A 22,874-nucleotide genomic window follows, 5' to 3' on the forward strand; every position below is an offset into this window, starting at 1 on the left:
TGAATAAGTTGAAATAAGCTGTGTGTCTAGAGATCAGGAAGTTGAAAGAGAAAAAAAGGGGAAATTTCAAAGGTCAAGGCAGACAAGAGTATATGCATCAGTAGTTAGGCAGAAAAAGATAACAGTATCATCATGAACACATTGCCGTGAACCTGTGCTGAGGCAGTATTTCCTGCCCACGTGTTTACTTATTTACCACTTGCTCATTTGACATACAATAAAATGAGCACATATTATGTGCCAAGCACTGTACAGTTAAGTTTGGGGTCCCTTTGAGCTGAGGCACCCAAGGGACATCTAAATGGCTGTGACCAATACACAGCTGTGTATATGGCTTTAGAGATGGGAGAGGTCTCTATGAACAATTGTGGTGTTGTCAGCATCTTTACTATGTCCTTGTATAAAATAAGAGGAATGGATAGCAGATTCCTGTAGGGAATAGAGAAGGAGATGAGTAGCAAACCAGGCCAGAATGTTGAACAATGAACAGAGAGCTGGGAGGAAGAGCAGAAAAGCATGACATATAGAAGTCAAGGGAACAGAATGTCTCAAAAAGGAGTGATCAGTAGTGTCCAATGCTGCCAAGAGATTATGCAGAGAAAGACTGTAAGTGTCTCTTGGTAGCAGCAGGTCACCTTGGGTTTGGAGGTAGACAAGGAAGCTGAATGTTGTTGGCTAAGAAAAACTGAAGATACTGATAGGTTCATGGGGTCAGGGAGAGGCTATTAACACTTCTGGAAGCTGTGGGTTATTTTCGGGAAAGAGAATTTCTATTTAAAGCATGTATAAGATAATAAGAAATAAAAATCCAAGCGGAGAATGAGGGTCACAGATTTTTTCAAAAAGACAAACAACCCATTAGGTAGCACTTCCAAATGGAAAGCCCCCACTTTAAGGGAACTGATGAATTATACTCATAAGCACATAAAGAAATGCTGAGTGAGTCTGAGAAAAAGGAACGTAGGAGAGGAAAAGGGTCAAAATGTGAAACCTCACCTGAAGCTTTCCTGCACTGAGTTCGGCTGGGGAGCAGCAAATGCAACTGCAATGATTCAAAAGCCAGAGTTTCTACATTTAGGCTACAAAATGTCCTAACTTACAAAACTCAGAGAAGATGAGAACTTCTGTAAGCCTGTAATACTTCCAGTGATCCCACCACCATGTTTGGGATTAAGAAGTGCGCGTTCCCCAAATTGAGAGGTAGATGTCAGTTCAAGTGATAAGAGAGTGACTCAGTTAGACAAAATTAAAATGTTTGAAGTTCTCAAATTTTCTAAGAGAAAACACAGCCCTGGCTGGAGTGGCTCAGTGGATTGAGCACCAGCCTGTGAAACAAAACGGTGCAGGTTTGATTCCCAGTCAGGGCACATGATTCGGTTACAGGTCAAGTCCCCAGTAGGTGGCACACGAGAGGAAACCACACATCGATGTTTCTCTCCATCTCTCCCCTTCCCTTCCCCTCTCCCTAAAAATAAAAATAAATTTAAAATCTTTTCTTAAAAAAGAAAATACAATTATATAAATACTTAGAATAGAAAATAAATGTTTATAATCAGTAACACTTAAAAATATCAAAGGTGAGTTACAAATTAACAAATTCTAATGTTTAGAAAGTTAAGATAATGTGTAATAAAGAACTTATCACTGTGTCTGACACATGATACAATAAGCAGTAACTGTGAAGGCAGTACTGAAACTGTAATACGCGTATAGTTGTTCAAATTTTCCAAATAAAAAAACACATCCCAGAGATGGTCTATTTTTTTTTTTTTTTTTTTCAGAAAGAGAGCATTCTTCCTAAATAGGTATTGGATGCAAAAGACCACTTTCTTCTGAAATTGGAAAGCCAGAGTGGATCTGGATAAAAAAAAATAAAGTCATCATCATGCTAAGGCACCATACCAAACAGGCATGTGTGGTTATATTTGTTTCTGGAACTCTGTGTTCCAATTGGGCAAATAGGAACCTTTTGCCCATTGAATTGGTTTTCATTATTAACAATGAACAGAACATCTAACTGTGTTATAGGGCACAGAGCTCTGTTTCTCTTTGCCAAGGGTGTGTGTGTGTGTGTGTGTGTGGACATAGTTATGTACATCAACATGTCAGATGTTATGTAGTTGCAGAGAATTAGATGTGTTTCCTTGCCTGTATATTAACACATTTGAAGTTAAATTTTATTTCTAAGATTGTTCACGACAGGCATCAATACATCTGAATGCGGCTAATATGCACTGAAGCCACAGTGCAGCAACTACAGAGAATACATATTATGGAAAGTGAGCCATGTTCGCAGTACAGAGAGAAAGCAATGAGTGTATGTGCAGTCCTGGTCCACTCTTTTCCTGGAGTCACTACTTATTTCACTACTTTATATATATATATATATTAAGTTCAAGCAAGTTTATCGAGTTTTATCCCTCTGCTGGTTTGTATAAAAGTAACAATGGTCACCACTGTTAATCAATTGTGGTGAAGAGCTAACTTAATCATAGTTATTGAGGGGAGCCTCACGCGAGATTTCCTGTGCAGATTTTTGATGTAGGGACTGTGTACACAAGGCCTCGTGACGGCTGCACTGGCTACCAGGGGAGAGATCCCTCTTCGTAACCTGTTCTATTTTACATGTTTGATTTTTTTTAGTTTGGTCTAATCAACTTAAACTATTATAGGTACAACATTGTGGAATGTAGAAGTAATAAAATTTAAATTTTGTGGGACTACAACTGACTGTAATGTGAGTTAAATATAATTCCAGTTGGAAATGTTCAGTTGTTCTAGAATTCACCGATTTGCTGGTATCATTTGCAGGTAAAGAAACTATCAGCTCAGTGGATTGAGCGCGGGCCTGCGAACCAGACAATCGCAGTTCAATTCCCAGTCAGGGCACATGCCTGGGTTGCAGGTCGGTTCCCTACAGGCCAGTTCCCAGCAGGGGATGCACAAAAGGCAACCATACATTGATGTTTCTCTCCCTCTCTCCTTCCCTTCCCCTCTAAAGATAAATAAATAAAATCTTAAAAAAAAAAAAGAAACTATCAATGGTGTATTTGGTTCTGACTGATTCTCTGGGTTCCTTCTTCAATAGGGAGATGTGACAGATCTTGAATCTAAAATTATTCTCTACAGAGTTACAGGAATATAATCATCAGGGAATTCAGAAAAAACATATAAATAGTTCAGCCTTGAAACCCAGAATATACTAGAAATTTCTAAGCATTGATAAAATATTTACAATTACAAGATGCTTATTTTTCCTGGGAAGTGAGAAAAGTGGCTGTAGTTTTAGACAAGATACAGGAAATTCATGGTATGAAACGTAAATATATAATGGGCACAATTAGGACTGGAATTCATTCATTTCTCAATTCACTAACTCTTTTCCAGGAATGTGTTCAACACTGAGCATGCAAAGTGAAGGAAACTGATCTCTTCCCTTCTAAAGAGGTCACGGTCTATGTACAAAGACAAGTACTGAAAAAACTATAATTTATTTCTTCATCATCCATCCTTATGGGTAGTATCCTTTATACTGGTTATAAATATTCAGAATTTTAATGATAGATTCTGATGATGAACTATGGTCTGCTTTTCAACAGATAGACAATTACCTCCTCAAAACCATGTTCTAGTTTGATATTTTAGCCTGATCTCCAGATATTTGACTGACATTTATGTAAATTCCCCATTGCAGAGAATAATTTTAAAATGTATCCAATAGGGAATATTTGGGACTAGTTGGTCTTATTTATTACTAAACTATGTGTTGATAATTAATTTGTATTACATTACATTAGTATGGTATTGTTAAATCTTACTGAAATAGAAATTGGGCTAAAAGACTGGAAAAGGAGAAAACAAAGTACCAAGTAATTGGGCATTGATTGGTGGTGAATGCCTAATCATAATTGGATCTGAACTTATCAGAAGCCATGGGTTATTTTAACCAAGACTTATAAGTAAGCTACATCAACAAATTATGGTATACCCAAAAGTATAAGGCTACACAAAAGATAGGAATTTATTATGATCCATGCCACCATAACTGACAAAATGCATATCTATTCACAGATAAATATTATGAAAACTATGTAGGAAGTAGAACTACATATTACAAACTGCTAAACAGGATCATTATCTCCTCACAACAACTTTTCAGGTAATAACAGCATAATGGTAAGTGTGAGCTGCAAACTTTTGACTGACCTATTTATGTTGTAATCATAATTATTAGTTTTGTAGACATAGTTATTATGAAATCAGAAGGTAAGAAAAGTGATAATTCAGTATAATTCAGGGGTGCAGACAGACCCTACAAGTCCATGAAACACAGTAAAAGTATTACATATGACAGAACCTATAGCATCAGCTGGGCCCATATGGGGTGAGGAGCAGAGCACAGGAAACGGAAAAACATTATGATGCATAAAGGTAATGTGTGCAAATGGAGAAGGCCAAGAATAAAGAATGAAACAGAAAATAAATATACAGCCTCAAGAACAACTTTAATTACACCAATATTCACATCATGGGGGTACTGGAAGGAGAAGAGAGACAGCAAGAAACTGAAAACCTATTTGAAAAAAAATGACAGGAAACTTGCCTAATCTGGTGAAGGAAATAGACATACAAGTCCAGAAAGCGCAGAGTCCCAAAGAGGTGCACAACATGATACATCTTATTAAAATGCCAAAGATTAAAGATAAAGACAATCTTAAAAGCAGTTAGTTAACTACAAGACTGTCAGCTGACTACTCAACATAAACTTTGAAGGCCAGAAGGGATTGGCAAGAAATATTCTAAGTGATGAAAAGCAAGGACCTACAACCAAGATTAGTCTACCCAGAAAAGCTACCATTTGGAATCAAAGATAAAGAGCTTCCCAGACAAGAAAAAGCTAAAGGAGTTCATCACCACCAAACTAGTATTATATAAAATGTTAAAGTGTCTTCTTTAAGAAAAAAAGATAAAAAACATAAACAATAAAATGGCAATAAATACATGTTGATCAACAATTGAATCTAAAAGATAATTGAACAAGCAGAACTGATTTATAGATACAGAGGACATTTTGATAATTGCCATTTAGGAGGGGTCTTGGGGGGTGGGTGAAAAAGGTGAAAGGATTAAAAAGTACAATTGTTTGTTACAGAACAGCCAAGGGGATGTAAAGTACGGCATAGAGAATATAATCAATAATATTCTAAAAACTAAGCATGATGTCAGATGGGTGCAAGATTTATGTAATGTCTCACCACTGGGGTGTATACCTGAAACTAAAATAATAATGTACATCAACTGTCATCGAAAAGGTTTTTAAATGATTTAAAACAGATGTTATTCAATTTAAAGAAAAAAGGAAATAAATCTATAAGAATCAAAAGGAAGCTGATATTGTAAAAGGATGTCCTCTTTCATATCAGACAATACAGACAGAGGCTTGAGCCCTATTTCAAATCTTGAATCATGTACCTTTACCTATAAAATAGAGATATTGACAGAATTAACTTACTGAGTTATGCAGAAACTCAAAGGCACAAAGTGAACTCCCAAATCAAAATTTATGGATAAACAGAGCAAACCAGGAAGAGGACATGCTTACAAAATAGGACAAACAGCTACTGTGGTAAAACATGTCACGAGAATGTGAATATATTAACATTGTAAGGACTCACCCACTACCGAGTCAGCTAAAACTATATACTTGCATCATATACAATTTCGGGAAAATTACATATTCAAAATCTTCATTATTTTCTCTTTCAATAATTGAGTTTCTGTTGCATGAAGCTCAAAGAAGCTCTAGGCCATAGGACTATCTCACCACTGGATCCTCTCATTGGTTTCATAATAATCTCCACAACAGTGGTTCAGACTATTGAGACAAGTTTCCATGAGTCTCTTGCATTTCTACACATCTTGCATGCAAGTCACTAACTGCCCTTTGTTCTTAACTATATATTCAAATTTGTTTGTAAAGAGAACAGCCTTGGAGAATAGAGCTAGTGTTCATCCCTCCAGAGGAAAGGGAAGATGTATTTACTGTCCATATAAAAGACTCGGGTTCCCTACGCTCACGTTCCTCCTGTACAGGACCACGTACAGAGGTGCTATCTGGCCCTCTCTGCAACACCTTAAGTTCTCTGGGGCTCAGAGAACTGCCCTAAATGCTGATTCTCTGCCTACTGCTACTGCTTAGTAAACTTTTTTTAAGGTTTATTTTATTTATTTTTAGAGAGAGGGGAAGGGAGGGTGAAAGAGAGGAACAGGAACATCAGTGTGAGAGAGGCAACATCAATCAGTTGCCTCTCATATGTGCCCAGAGTGGGGGCCAAACCCACAACCCAGGCATGTGCCCTGACAGAGATAATATTGACAACCTTTCACTTTGTGAGACGCCACCCAACCAACTGAGTCACACTGGTCAGGGTTGTATGAAACTTTTCTTCATCTCTGATCCAAGGATTTTGAATCCTCTATCAGCACCCATTAAACCATGGCAGGCTAACTCACTAGCTTGCAAGTAGGGTAAAATGTCAGACTCCTCGCAATTCTTAACACCGATTTTCGGGGTAACTATATGCCCCCTTGAGTAAATGGAAAAAAATGTATGAATATGCCACCTCAAGAGATTCTTGGATCCCCTGAAGCTCATTTACTGACTGCTATAACAATTATGGACCATGGGTTAGAAATCCCTGTTTAAGTCGAAAGAGGTCACACTCCATGTATGGAACAGATGCTGCAAATAACAGCAAAATGGAGCTAGATGGTAATGTCTGCCCTTGGAACACGGCCTGGTAAGTGAGCCCAAATGCAGAAGTGGAAAAGGGGCCAGACTGCAGTCTACTGTGAAGTCTACCGTGTTTGGGTTCAACCCAAGTCTGCATATCTGTCGTGGATTCCTTTCCAGAAAGAACCCTGTAGCCATCTACATTTAAACCCTTTCTCAGCCCTGAGTAGACACATCCAAACTTGGTGTCAGAACCTACCACCCAATATTCTAAATTTCTTCATGGTAGCTCTTCACCGCATTAAGAGACTTCTACCTAAATAGAAAAAATGGTTTCCTGTGACAATGTGTACAACATATGTATTTAATGCAGCTGATGCTGTTTACCCATTTTATACAACAATGTGGGGAAATTAACATATTTCTAAAACAATGTCACTGTAAGTGTTAAATTTTCAGCAGTTATTTCAAAGCACTGACTAATGTCTCTCTTGGGAAGGAGTGTATATGCTTGACACGAGAGAAGCAAAGCGCCCTGAAGAGTCTCCATGTTCTATTAATTGAAATTTGGTTTGTTATTATTGGCTCCTTTTAAAAAATGAAAATAAGCTTCTCTCATAACTGTAAATTGTTCTGAGCAGATTATCTCCTAATACCCAGCCAAAATTAGCTTTGAGAAAACAGGGTTTTAGCGAGTGATGAGGAAAAAAAAAGTTACATGGGTCCACTATACTATGCTTTTAATTTTTTTCCTAAGTGCTTTCATAACAGAAAAATGGGAAATTACTATTTTGAGGAACAGAGCTTTCCCTGGAAAAAATATGTGTATCAGTAGGTGTTAAACTGCCACTGATAATTAAACATAAAATAGAGGTTTAGGGGAAAACATACTTCTAATCCACAAATAATATATAGAATATAGCTATAAGTAACCAACATATACAGAAATCAAGCAAAAAAGTTAATTACCTCAAAATAATATACTTGCAGTATCTGTTCATATCATTAATTACAAATACTCTAAAACAATAAATGACTAAATGATGATAAATGATTAAATGGCACATCTATTTTAAAAGTCATTAATTTATTAGAAGCAGGAACTCTTATCCAATCACAAATACCTAAATCTGTCCACAATACAAGCACTGAATCGGTTCACCTTCCTTGTAGTAAGTAAGGGGAGGTGCAGGAAAGCTGCTCTGGAAAATGAAGTTGAAAAAACTGTTGTGTGGGCAAATATCTTGCTGCAGAAATGCACTCCTTTGTAAATGTTTTAGGAACGCACGATTTTTTCAGAGATTAGTTATCCCCTGAGCTCTCTCTCCTGTCCATCAATCTTACATTGGTAACTTCCTTCTTTACGGTACATCATCAGATTTTCAAATATTTCCAGAGTTGTTCTGCAATCTTGACGGATTTTAACCAATAAATGTATTTATTGCTAAACACTTTTGGTGCTTTTCTTTAGGGCTATATTGAGTCAAGTACATAATATGTCACTTTAAAAATAACTTAAACTTCTCCCACTGCAATGTCCCTCTGCACATTCTTGCAATAAGAGGTCTCCTTCCAAAGATGTTTTCATAAAAGGAAAACATTTAAATAGTCTCTACTTTATTGATATCTGCATGACAAGCACCATATTTTTTGGACTAGAAGATGCACCTTCCCCAACAAATTTGGGAGGAAATGGGGCTGCATCTTATAGTCTGAATGTAGCCTTACATTTACATCAGTGAAATATTATGTTATTAAATATTTTACATTTTTTGCTTCAAAATTTTTTTGCCTAGTTTCCTCTTCTAAAACCTAGGTGCGTCTTATGGTTAAAAAAAATACAGTAAAAACTTCCTTTATTTAATAGTTTATAATAAAGAATATTTGTAAATGTTAATACCATTAGAAAAAATATACCTCATATACTTCATGTTCATTATATCATACACTTCAGTTCATTGTATCACATATGCATGTCATCCTGCAGTTATAAATATTTGTAGCTGGAAGGGAATGTTAGCAATTCAACAGCATAGGAATGAGGACACAGGCTTCAGTGGTGAAGGGACCTGTGTAGAGTACACCTTCCTGCAGAGATAAGGGTAGACTCACCCTGGTGACCAGGACTATGCCATCACCTGCTGTTCTACTAGTACTCAAAGAGCAACCTCCCACAGTAATACACCGAGTGTACTGCCCTGACAATCTCCATACCCATGGACTCCTGTCTTCAGAACACACCTATTACTGAGCAATGGGTCCCCTCTTGCTTTTTGCCTGCCCTTTGTTGTACACAAAAACTGACAACCTTTGGTACAGTTTGACTTTGAGGGCTCTCTACCGACTTACACCCTAGTGCATTTTAGCAGCATTTTAAGCATCCCCTGATCCAGGATGTTGCAGCACTGCTGTGACCATTATCTCGTATAATATACGAAAGCACACTAGGTAGAGGGTGGTGCTATGGTCATAGAAAAGGCTATGTCCCATCACTTGTTTGCGCTGCTATGCAGCCACACCAATACTGTGGAGAAACAGACCTGGGGAGGTTCTGGACCCTATGGAGACAAACACAAAGATGTGGAACAGGAGATGAGACAGTTCTTTCTTTTTTGCTAAGAATGTTCTATCTTCTTGGTGGTTGTTTGCATCAAACCTGAAATGACTATAAAAAGGCATACCTAACTTTTTACATCTGTAAGCTTCCCTACATCAATGAAAGGGAACCCACTGTGTTTTTTAAATGACCTCACTTTTCTTACCCTAAATATAAAAAAAATTATCTATGTGATTAAACCCTATGGATGAAACCACATGCAAGAGCAGCATAGGTTATGGAAAAATATGCCTTCTCAATGTCTTCCGCTATCTGTATTACTAACTCTAACTCTTGCATATATAATTCCATTATACTTTCATAATTCAGGGTTTTGAAAATGCTTTTGAACCATTAATATATTTTCCTGGTTAAAATTCTTTGAGATGTTCTTAACAAGAGTCTTAGATAATGAATTTGGGCAAACTCTGGAACAGTCTTTACAGTATTATCATTCTCATTAATTTTCAGAACTACCCACTGTGTTGAGATGATTGTCATGGGCCTAAGACTTCAATTTGGCTAAATATTTTTGCATATATTTCAACATATAAGTAACTAACAGATGTTTAAGTGTTAAGTTCATATGGTAGAAATGGTAAAATGTGTTTACTCTAATCTCATGATTTCTTTGCAACACTAATTCATATTTATTATTAATATTATTATCATCATCATCATTATTTCTCTACATAGTTCACAATTTCCTCTATGCTTTAGTCTCCAGTGGATCAACAATTCCAAAACCTCTTCAAAGAGAATAAAACAATCCTTTCAAGCATTCTGGAACTCAAGCCATTTGTACATTTATAATTATTTAACATAGGCCATAAAACTAGTCTTTTAAAAGAGAAAACCTTAAATAGTAACTCAAACACTATTTTATAAAATATACAGAGCTCATATAAAGCATAGGACTGTACATTTTATAGATTACTTTTTAACAGAAAGAGAGTTTTCCATTTATATTCTTATTTGGCTGTAGCCAGCTGATGTATGGTACTGCCCGAGCCTGTCAGAAAAAGATGGGTAAGAGGCGAAAAACAATAGTACTTGTAAGAGAGTTCATGCAGTACACAGTTCCCTACTTTCACCCAGTTTACTATTTTTTTCTTTACCTTTTTGGTTATCTCTGAAGACTGCTTCTGTTTCCATTGTCTCATCCTTTAGCACTCACATATCAGAGCAATAAGTATTTCATTACTGGTTTATCTGTCCAGAGACTTGAGAAGCGGTAACAATTAACCCTCCCTTCACAGTGATTGATACAGGCTTTGCTTTCAATTTGTTCCACTACACAGATCATGAAATTCTGAATGCAATCATCCTCATTGACCTACACTTTCCAACACACGGCTACAATGAGACGAAAGTAATTATTAAAAGGAACACAGGACTACTGAGACCTGCAACAAAGTCTTTTAAAAATCTGTTAGATGACCTCCCGGTAAAATTGGCAAATTCTGATGTTAAGGAAAAATGATAGCTTTGTGTCCCTGTCTGGAAATATTCAATGCAGCTGACCCACGTGCATCACGGTGGTTGCACGGACTGCAGTGTGTGCTTGGGAAACAGAAAGCCATTTCAGAACTGTTATAAACAAGAGTTCAACTGTTAACAGTGTAGCCTGACCTGTCTAAAAGGAAATTAAACTGCCTGATTTGTGTATGAAGAACAAACCTTGACCGTAACACAGAATGGGAGTGGGAAACGCCATAGCTCTGGCCTGTAAACAAAAGTGCACACCTGAGTCCCTCATCTTCCCTCAACCCCTCCCTTTAGGTGAAAGGTCATATTTTTTTTTACAAAGTCTGAAAAACAGCTTCAAATAAATATTAATCTACTGCAATCGATATATATGAGGAATGGAGGACGGAGGCTAGTAGGAGAGGGGTGACTACAGAACTGTATTAAAACAAGGGTTGCAGTTAAAGGAAATCCGGGCGGAAAGGGAGGCAGCAGGCCTGAGGCTCTAATCACAGAACAGAGTGATGGAGATGAACCAATACTGCATGGATTAGCAATGAATTACTCTGAACCGCAATCATATGCCTGCACAGAGAGAGAGGCCAAAACTAGCCATTACTCATAAACCGATCTGCTGATTGAGGGGGGTGGGGCAGAAAGAGAGGGAGAGAAAGAAGAAAGCAGCATAAATTCATATGCTACCCTAATTCAGAATAACGAAAACCTAAAGATGTGGTTACACTTCAGGTAACATCCTATTTTTAATATATGCCACATATTACATAATTTAGGGTATTTAGAGTATAAACTCTAAAGTGCTTTGATTCAAGTAGGATTAAACCAACCACTTCCTCTAAGATTAGGATGTAATCATTTCTCCACTCTCCATTCTTCCTTGCTCCCCCCAAAAAAACATTTCTGGGTAACTTTAACACCCCCAAATTTAAAAAAAAACTTAAGTATTTAGCTATAAAGAAGAAACAGCATGCAAGGAATTAACTTCCTTTAGATAATCTGAAAATTCATATCAAGTGAAGATTCAATTGTTAGAACTAATTCTGTCAGGGGGAAAAAAATCAAAACTGCTGGTAGCAAAGATTCCTGAGATTCTTAGGAACAGACTGTTTAAATGAAGAGCACTTTAATCAGTAGAGGAATCCTCACACTTCTAATGTCTTGCTGTGCATTCTGCAGGTTATAGTAGCAGCTGGTAGAGGTCATATATCTTGTGTGAGCAACCCAACAAGGCTCACTGCCAGACTGTTAAATTATGAATAAGCAATGAACAAAAGAATGCAGATACGGTGGTGACAAGATAATCCAAGCAAATTTATCTATGACAAATTTCACAGGATTAACAAATTACATTTACACAGAACAATAAAAATGTGCAAAAAAAAATGATGAGCCTACTTTTCCTTACAGCATGAGGAAAACAAAAAGTCACCAATCCACAGCGTATATTTAAATTTAACTCGATCGAAAGTAAGACATTTATAACATGGTCAAGATATTTTTGTAACATTTTCCCACTTTAGGTAGCTCTATACAAACAGAGTGTATCTGGTTTATATAATATTGTAAATAAGCTGCACCTCTCAGTATATATGTGGCTTGTTTATAAACCATGTGTATACCACACACAGATATTGTGGCAGTAAAAAATCATCTCATTCATATGAATGAACAGAACGCATATGTTTTTCAGAAATAGATTTCTACAAAATATAGATATTTTTGTAGGAAAAAATATCCCATCCATCAATGCAATACATATTAGTTACTAAAATAGCCTATTCACTGATGTCTCCATTTTCTAGGGCAAAAGGTAGGTTTTACAAAGTTTCAATATTTCCATTTGCCCCTACCAAAATACTGCAGTCTTTCTAAGTAAAATTCTTCTGAATGAAGCTTAGAACTAGTATCCTTTTCTGCAAGAAGGAAAATTTATAGATTGGGGGTAGGGGAAGAGAGTGGGTACTAATTTCAGTGATATTCATATAAAGATGGCCCTGAACCTGATATTAAATTTTTCTTCATATAAAATTCTTTTTATAAATCTTACAAATAAAACAGCCCCAGACTACCTGTAGTTATGAGATATTACTGAAATGACCTATGATTCCATAAAGTGGTCTTAAAATGCTATGTTGTACTACTTTTTGAAATACTTGATAAAGATTTGTTCAGTTACAACCTAAGTACCCAAGTCAGAGCCCTTTAATTCTGCATCAGCATACCGATAAAAACAAAATAATCGCATGTAATTTCTTTTAAGATTATTTGAATGCTGTTTTAAATTTTGTAGACTATTTTTCATTTATACTTTCTATCGACTGTTGCTTTTTATCTTCAATATCTTCGCAGATCATCTCTGTAAATGAGCTCTTTTCAACATTTTTTTCAATTTTTATTGTTTTATTTTTTGTTTTGCCAATTTTTCATTGTTGTTCGAGTACAACTGTCTCCATTTTCTCCCCACCACTCTCCCCCACCCACCCCACCCACCCTTACCCCCCACCCTCAATTATACCCCCCTTTGGCTAAGGCAACCTATTCTTTAAATAAACAAAAAAAATCTGAATATGAAAGTGAATATTCAATTAAGATACAAAAGCAAAAAAATCAGCTCATCCAACCACAGATATTCAAGTACTGTTTATCTAGTCCTTTCAAGCTCTGAAATTCCTACTACACCAAAGGACATGTAGGCATAACTCACAGACAACTGTGTGGTGATGGACAGAGGGAGGGTGGGTGGGGCCGGGTGGGGATGGGCAGAGGTGGGGAAAATGAGGATGTCTGTAACCGTGTCAACAACGAAAATAATGTAAAAAAGGAACTTATTTGGAAACTATTACATCCAAAAACATTCAGCTAAATATGACTTGCTTGCCTGCTGCCTCAAACAGGGCATTCGATGAGCAGCCAGGGGATCAGAGGCTACAAAGTTTCCTAAGTTTTTAGCAAGAAATTGCTACATCTCAAACTAACCCCTATCATTCCTGGCATTAAAGGAATAAAGATGCCACGAAACTTTCCCTTCTTCATGATGCTATTAAGTGGGAGCAAGGGAGAAGCACTTAATAATGATAACATCATGTATGTATTTATTGTGGTCCATTTTTAATGTTATGACTTTAATTAGATGACATCATTAATATATACAAAACTTTTCGAAAAGCACCTGGCACACAGTGCTGCATAAATTCTTGCTGTCATTATTATAATTCCAGATAAGTTGGCCAGAGGCCAGCCTGTACAAGTCCTTATCCAGAAATAGTCCAATACCCAGAAACACAGTCAGGCACTAACATGTGTTATTCTGAAAGCTCCATGAGGCTGTTCCTAAGTGGTCGGTGGCAAAGCAATCACACAACAAACACGCCGCACCTGTACTCTTTAGACAAACCGTGGCACACTCTGGGGCCTGCATCAGGAGCAGAAGAGTTCCTGTGTGCTTCATGGCCACGACCAAGCAGGCTTATGCACACAGCAAACTGATTCTTCACTAGCCAGTCAGTAAAAACTATGCCCTGAAGTGTATGCACCGATGGAGCTCGCTCACAAAACTCCTGGAATATTAAAGAGTGGAGTAAGAATAATTTAAACATTGAGTCTTCCTTTAGCTTTATAAACACTGCATTTCTGAAATTCCCCAAGTGTCTGATGAAGGACCAAGAACCAGAGATCTAGTTCACTACCTAGTGTACACTGTCTGTCTGTCACAAGAACTCTCTCCAGCAACTGCTCAGAAATCCCCGACTTCAACAATCCAAAACTGCAGGCCCCTCCACACTGCTGCTTAGATACGTTTTTACCCAAACAAGCCTGAATTCTATTTCTAACTCTACCACCTTCCTTGGGACTGAAAAGCTTCTATTTTCTTATCCATAAATGGGGTACTAGCACCTTCCCTCAGAGGGCAGAGGAAACTAATGAGAAAATTACTGTGAAGTATTCAATACAGGACCTGAAACAGAGCAGTATCCAACATATGTTTATTATTAGCATAAGTATTATATTTGTATTATTAAATCCCATCAAATGTCTTCTTTAAAATTTGCTATAATTTTAATTCATATAGCATCTTCTTCTTTTCTCCAAGAATGAATCGTTTCAGAGTCATTAATTACAATATTTTACAAGCTGAATCCCTGTTCCCCCCAGAACACTAAGCTAACAAGTCAAAAAGCAATAGAGAGCCTTATTTCTACGTCAATGACTTCTGCACCCCTTCCTCATTCAGAAAAGGCGTCTTCTGGATTTCTCTAATATACTGCATGACCAACATAAGAATAAGTCTCTAATCAGAGCATCTGCTCTTGCAGGGTGTGTTCTTCGCTACTAACCCATGGTCCCTAGTAGAGGTTCAATAAATAGAGCTGAGTAGACAAACCAATGAATGATTCCCGTCAAGGGCCACAAGCACTTAGAGCCATGGGATTATGGGATTTTTAATACTGCACCTCATGATTTTGCACAAAAGACCACAAGTATTCCAATTAATTCACCAAAATATTATGCTTTAGAAATACATACAGACAATAACTTCAAGCATTGTTCACTCTTGTCCTAGTCATTCCAGGTTTAATGGCAATCACTTCCCTCTTCCCAATCCATGTCCTGCTTATGCCCTGCAGTATGACTAACAACTTATCCTAACCATTTAAGGTTCTACCAGACTTAACAGTGCAAACATCCTATTTCCAATGATGGGGCCCAGAACTGTAAAGCCTCCACTTGGTTACAGTCTGTTTATTACACTGCCCCACAAGGGGGGAGGGGGAGAGCACGACTTTACTATGGAAAGACTGACATCATTCAATGCAAAGCAAACAGAACTGAATTTTCCCATAAATCCTGGAGGTTCTTACCTAATCATAGCACAGATTTAAATATTTAAAGTTTTATACATCCTCTTATGCGCAACTTTGGCAGCATTTAAATTGTTAAATTAGTATTTAGTCAAGTAATCAACTAAAATTTTCAGCACTAACTCTTCCACTAAGTTTCAGCTTTATCCATTGTAAACAATTAAGGGAAGTCTATAAACCATCTGAACTTAGATCCTAAACCAACGGCAGGGGAAAATTTACCTTTTTAAAAAAATCCTCACTCAAGGACTTGTTTACTGATTTGAGAGAGAGAAGAAGGCGGGAGAGAGGGAGAAACATCAAGGTTAGAAAGGACATAGGATTGGCTGCCCCCGAACACGCCCTGACTGCAGACCGAACTGCACGCATCCTTTCGCTGTGCAGGACGGCACTCCAGCCACCTGAGGCTCCCATCAAGCCAATGTAGAAGTTTAAAAAAATGAATGTATTAGTTTATTTTGTTCATTAGATTTCTCTTATGAGTGAGATCATATGGTATTTGTCTTTCACCAACTGGTTTATTTCACTTAGCACAATGCTCTCCAGTTCCATTCATGCTGTTGCAAAAGGTAGGAGCTCCTTGTTTCTCTTGGCTGCATAGTATTCCATTGTGTAAATGTACCGGTTTTTTTGATCCACTTACTTAATGATGGGCACTTAGGCTGCTTCCAGCACTTGGTTACTGTAAATAGCACTGCTATGAACATAGGGGTGCATAATTCTTTTGAATTGGTGCTTCAGGATTGTTAGGGTATAATCCCAGCAGTGGAACTGCTGGGTGAAAATGCAGTTCCATTCTTAAATTTTTTAGAAACTAATAGGCAAAACAGAACCAGAGACATAGAAACATGGAACAGACTGGCAGTGGCCAGAGTAGGGGAAGGGGGATAATGGTGGGAAGAAGGGGAAGAGACTAGTCAAAGAACGTGTATGAATGACCCATGGAGATGGACACAGGTGTGGGGATTGCCGGGGGAGCAGGGAGTGAGCTGGACAGAGGAGGGCAAAGGGGGGAAATTGGAACAACTATAATACATAACTATAAAAAATTAGTTCAAGTGATGAAATGCTACAATGTAAAATAAGTCACCATGTAAACACCACAGGGGAGGGGTTCCTTACACTCTCTTATGTGCCTAATTTTCTTTAAACTTAATGAGTGGCATTCTGCAGAGAAAAAAGGATGACAAAAATTGCAGGAAAAATAAGAAAACAAAAGTAGACTAAGGTTTATATTAGGTTTACATTGTTACCAATAAAGCATGGAAGTTCACAGAGGGGAATAGTACTAGGTGTAATTTAGAAAACTGTATGGCTTATCTCCCACAAATATCCCACAAAATACAGAATTGCACAACTTAAAAAATAATTAAATGAAATCTACACTGCCTACATTTCTACCCCCTACCCCACCCACCCACTAAGTGAGGCTTTACAAATATAGCAGTCTGTCCAGAAAGTTTAACCATTGATAACATAACAAGAACAGTTTTCCCAACATTGCTGTAACCTGGCAGCCAAGGAGAGGGGACTGGAATGCACATGCGTGAACAGTGATGACTTCACTGTACTAGTCAGTGAGGGCGGTAGATGCTGTTGACTGAGCATGTGTACTGTGTGGTCATTGTATTCAAAAGGACTGAATTAGTGGCTTAATGAATCTGTATCAAATTTGGCGTTAAGTTCGAACATTCCTCTGCAGAAACTATTCAGATGATTCAGAAGACCACAGCTATGGGCAACTAATGATTGGCAGCTTCATCACAACAACACGCCCACTCATACGTCAAGTCTCATGCAGAGTTTTTTGGCAAAACACCAAATCATCCAAGTGATTCAGCTCCTCTACAGCCCAGATTTTTCTATCCTGCCCTGCAACTATAACGACCTTTGAAAAGGAAGAGATTTCAGACTCTCGATGAGAAACAGGAAAATACAACAGGGCAGCTGATAGCAATTGGGAGAACTGCGTGAAGTCCGAAGGTGCCTACTTTGAAGGAGACAGAGGCATCGCTGTCCTAGGTACAATGTTTCTCGTATCTTCTTCAGTAAATGTCTGTTTTCCCTAGTGCGTGGCTGGATACTTTCTGGACAGACCAGACAGATCGATAATAGACATGTACGTACCTATATGCATATGTATGCATATATATACTGTTGTATGTGTATGCCTATATAAATACATATATACACATATCTATTCGGTTGTACAAAACCTCAGCACAGAGCAAGGTGCGCATCTCATCCAATTTGAACAAGCCAGTGGACTCCAGACCACTATCCGGGTCAGAGCAAAAGAGCCAGGGGGCTCATGGAAATTCTGACATCCCTATAAAACAGCGCTATTGCAGGGGCAGCCATCATGTAGAAGAATTTCAGGGGAAAATCAAACTTTCTATCACTCAACATACCAAGCTATTCCAATGATTAGATTCTATTTAAGCGGCGATGTAATTCTGATCAATTCATTGCCAAGAGTTAGATTATTTTCACGTAACTTTAAGTAAAAATAAAAGCTATATTTTCAAGAACATGTAAAGACCCAAGGACCAAAATTTTAAAAGTACCTCATGTAACTTTTTTTTTTAAACCAAAAGCATCAAATGATGTAGAATTCAAGTTTGCTCACTGTAACAAATCAAGCCTAGTAATTGGCACATTACAGATTTGGAGTAGCGTATATGTTTCCTGATTCATATATTAGGAACTGGAAACAGGAAAGGATGTCGTAATGTGGGAGGGTGCTACCTAACAACAGTCATTACAACTCCTGGCTCTGGAGCCATACGATCTAATATCCTCTCCGGTGGTTCTACGATATGCCCATGCATTACGGTTCTTGTTGACAGTCTGTTGCCTTGGAAATATTTCATTATTTCAGTTTTTCCATTTGTAGACCCTTGGCCTTGTGATATGAAGGCCATCCTATTTCATATTTTCGATTATCATTTAGGCAATCTTGTGGGGCCATTTATATATACGCAAGTGTTGGACAACGTATATCATCATTTATCACTCCGAGTTTAAGCTTACACTGTAGAAAGAAATGCCTCCCCAACAGTCTCCACCACCACCTTTACTTTTTGAACCCAAAGCCCTGTGCTACAGAAATAGGTTTTGCAAACCAGCCCGGGCATATCACATGCTTGACACTTCTGGCGGTCTAATTTGCTTGGTTATACATCCCCATAGTGGAAAAACTCCGTGGTAGTGCTACAGAATTTGCAACCTATTTGAGTTTATAAAGAAAAATCAAACAAGTTTAAACACACAAGGTTTTCTACTTGTTTTTTTACAGGCTCTAAAGATATATTTTCTCTTGTGCCTGAAGCAGAGGAATTTAAGGAATATGAAATAGTAATCAGAGACATTATCGAGAAAAACCTCTTGTAAATTTTGTAAGCATTATTAGAAGGAAATGAATATTTCACTGCATTTTTATACTCAGGTCAGATATTTCAAAAATATAAGACAATTCAAAATATATTTTTCTATGTACGTTTTTGATTATTGGTGTATTTGAAAAGCAGCATAGTGTCCATAAATGCCTTAATGAAATTAATGATCTGAAAACAGTTTTTTAAGTAAGTGAGAGAAGATCACTTAAGCAGTGATTATCAACCGGTGTGCTACAGGAGTTTTTAAAAGGTGCAGTACCTGCCTGTTTAGTCAGGGGCACTGACCTCTTTTCCCTTTGATTTTCGAATAAAAAAAATGACAACAACCAACACAACAATAGCCATCCATTGTGAATGAATCAAAATTATACCTATTTTTGTCAGACTGGCAAAAAATAATGTTTTTTGATGTGCCACAGAATTTTACTAATTAGTTTATGTGCACCATGAAGTAAAAAAGCTTGAAAATCTTTGACAAAGCGTTTTCACAGGAAGTCATGTTTTATGCACCTATTTGTGTTCAACCATTATTAAGAAATAATACTACTGCCCAGCCAGTTCCAGGCACAAAGTGATCATCAGGGTGAAATGCCTCTACTTCACAAGTAACTATGAAAACAAACCCCTCCTGAACAAACCATCTGACTTCCCATTTCCCCTTACAAAACCAAAACAACTGACGTCTGTAATGTTTACACTTAAAGTGTTAAGAACATTTAAAAACCCTAAAAACAAAGTGAACCCTCAGGGCATAAAACAACTGTTTGAATACCGGGCCAAGTGTGTGGTTATTACTATTTGAAACATTTAGTTTATAACTCCTTCTTTCCTTCGTCTGTGTAGCTCCTTCTGCCCCCTACCTCCTGATTACTCCTCCCTCTCCCTACAGGTTAAACCTTCTCCGATTCAACCTTTAAAATGACAGCATCCGAGCTGAACAAGAAGATGCTATTAAAGGGCATTAAATTAAATACAGTATATCCTCCTACAACTTCAATCAGAATTTCAGACCAAGTGTTATTTAGTTCAGCTCTCAAGTGGAGCAGAATAACAAATCACGCACTTTGATTTACCTTCTTCGAATGCCAAATGGAGACAGGTGATAAAGAACGCACTCATGCACAGGCTATGAAGTTTCCTCTAGAAATTAATTCTATCTTCAAGATTCCTATCTCAGAGAAATTCCCAAAATGGCACACAAATAGGCCTCTGCTAGAGAGATTACTGGGGCCATCCCAGTAAATACATTTACTACCCACAGATCCAAGGAAGGAAGGAAGGAAGGAAGGAAGAAGGGAGGGAGAGAGGGATGGATGGAAGGAAGGATGAAAGGAAGGAAGGAAATTGTAATCTGATTTTAAAAGTAATCATAATCATGTTGATAAATTTTTTCTATCTAAAAAAGCATTTGATATGTGAATTCTTCATAAAACATGAATATGAAATGTTCATTTTAGCTATGAGTTTTCAGATAGCAAATGCCATACACACTTACCGTCTTTAAAAGCTGAATTATATGTGGTTTACTCTCAGGTATATGATTTATATAGAAATTATCCAGAGTTTTGAATTAGTATGTACTTACTTAACAAAATTATTTCCTTAACCCAGATCATTCTGAAGTCCTTACTGTATGAAGGAAACAAGTAATAGTGCAACTAAAGCTTTTTAAATAAATAAGTTGTTTAAATACTTCCCTGCTTTCTCTGGATATAAGCTATAGGTTAAATGCTATGTTGTATCAAAAATTAAACTGCCCGTGTAATAATAAATAAAATTTGCAACTAAGAACTTCCCTCATCTTCAAATTTACTTAAACTAAGCCTGTGAGGAAAGTAAACATCTTTGCTGGGGGTGGGGGGAATGGTACACACATCTAACCTAGTAGTTTTCCTTATGAATCAATGAGTAACATTTCATACTTCTATGGAGCATTTCCTCTTCAGCCACGGAAAGAGATAATCGCTTTGCTCAAACCAATATGCTGTTCGCAATTAATGTCATTGACGCTGCCAATTAATAGCAGGAAAAAAAATTCCAAAGTAGACTGCGTGGACAGCAGGAGGGGAAACCACGTGGGGGTGCTTATTACTCTGAAACCTAACAACGCCATTCATGTAGGAAGGACGGTGAGGGATATTTTGAATACAAACTCCTCTTTCCTTTGGCTTTACTTTAACTAACTTCAAACAGACATGCTGGGCTGAGCTCCTGGCCTGGATATGCAATTCACACCAGGAACTTTTTAAAACACAGATCCCAGAACAGTAACTAACGGGGCACAGATGCTCCAACTGTTGGCACATTTTACATCTCGGTGTTTGGTTGCCTATTTGAATTTGCGGGTTTTCCTGTTTATTTATTTTTTTTCCTTTTTTTGAGGGGCACAGGGGGCAGGTGGGGGAGCGGTGAAGAAGGCAAAAGGAGAGCGGAGGTCAAAGCAGGGGTCCCACTAGTTGCCAAGGTTCAGAGCGCAGCCCCGGCGGCCGGGAATCGTCCGCTGCGCGCCCCGCTCGGCGCCTCGGCCCGGCCTAGCTGCTCCGCGCACAGATCGCTCCGCGGCGACTCAGCCGGGGCCTGGCGCGAGCTCGCGCTCCCCGCCCCCGGCCTCCTCCTCCTCCTCCTCCTCCTCCTCCTCCTCCTCTCCTCCGCCCCCCTCGCCCGCCTGCCCTCCCCCTCCCCAGCCTCATTCCTTCCTCGAGAGCAGCTGCCAAGGGATCTGCGGCGGCCCCGGGGATCCCCCGGCCCCCGCCCTCCCCGCTGCTCCCGGCACACAGCAGCCCCTTCTCTTTTTTGTTTTTCTTTTTTTTTTCATTTGCTTTTCTTTTCTTTCTTTCTTTTTCTTTTCTTTCTTTTTCTTTTTTTTTCTTTTCCTTTTTTTTTTTTTTTTCCAGTCAGTGAGTCGAGCCGAGCCGAGCTGGTGCGACTGCTCGGAGAGCCTGGCGCCGCCACCGCCGGGCGGACAATGCGCGCAGGGACCGCGGGCGAGCGCTCCGCCGCCAGCCGGCAGCCGGGTCCCGCGGGCTCGCGGCCCAGGAGGCGGGCTGCGGAGCGAGCCCCGCCACCTCGGCGGCGCAGGCGGCGGGAGCAGCCGCGCAGGCGGCAGGTTCAATAAACAGAAAAGTGTTACCGTTCTCGCCTGGAAGGATCCTGCTGAAAGCTGGGCTTGGTGGGCGCCATCTTCCTGCTATTTTTTTTCCTCTCTTACTTTTTGCCTCTCTTCCCCCTCCCGGGTGGGGGGTGTGGGGAGGGCGGGGGTGTGCGTGTGCGTGGGGTGGCGGGAGTGAGTGCGGGCGTGCGCGGCGCTGAGCGGTGCCCGTGGCCGAGGCCGTGGCGGCGGCCGTGCTGCTGAGGCGAGGAGACTACGGAAAAGTATCACGGCCGGAGCTTCGCCCGCCGGCCGGCCCCTCGCGCCGCCGGTGCCTCTCGCCGCAGGTCGCCGCCTCCTCCGCCGCCTGCGCCTTCTGCTCCCTCTGCTCGCCGGGCGCCGCTGCCGTCCATGCACCGCAGAGCCCCCGCGGCCCGGGCCGCTCCGGCTCCCGAGACATGCCCAGCGTGGAGACCGCGACCGGCGGCGGCAGAGGGGGAGGCGGCGGGGGAGGCTGCGGCGCGGCCCCGCAGGCAGCCCGGCCCAGGGCCCCGCCGCCTCCAGGCTCTCGCCGCCGCGCGCCGCCACACCCCCCCTGTCTCCCCTCACCACCGCCACCCGGAGCTGGCCCGGCGGCAGGTGGGGCGCACACCCTTCCCGCGGGGGGCGGTCGGGGCCTAGGCCAGGAGGGGCGGGGAGGAGGAGGATACGCGGG

General features: G+C 39.5%; 1 protein-coding gene across 1 annotated transcript in view; it reads right to left on the reverse strand.

Annotated features, from left to right (window-relative positions):
* NPAS3 (neuronal PAS domain protein 3) overlaps positions 1–22,547 on the reverse strand; it is an 843,234-nt gene extending 820,687 nt beyond the window's left edge. Inside the window, exon 1 of the mRNA XM_053670519.1 lies at positions 22,202–22,547. Coding sequence (XP_053526494.1) covers positions 22,202–22,251 — 50 coding nt within the window. The 5' untranslated portion in view covers positions 22,252–22,547. The remainder of the gene's footprint in view (positions 1–22,201) is intronic.
* Between the last annotated feature and the right edge of the window lie 327 nt (positions 22,548–22,874).

This window comes from Artibeus jamaicensis, unplaced genomic scaffold, assembly GCF_021234435.1.
Source record: "Artibeus jamaicensis isolate MK-2021 breed Jamaican fruit bat unplaced genomic scaffold, CSHL_Jam_final contig_588, whole genome shotgun sequence".
Classification (NCBI taxonomy): domain Eukaryota; kingdom Metazoa; phylum Chordata; class Mammalia; order Chiroptera; family Phyllostomidae; genus Artibeus; species Artibeus jamaicensis.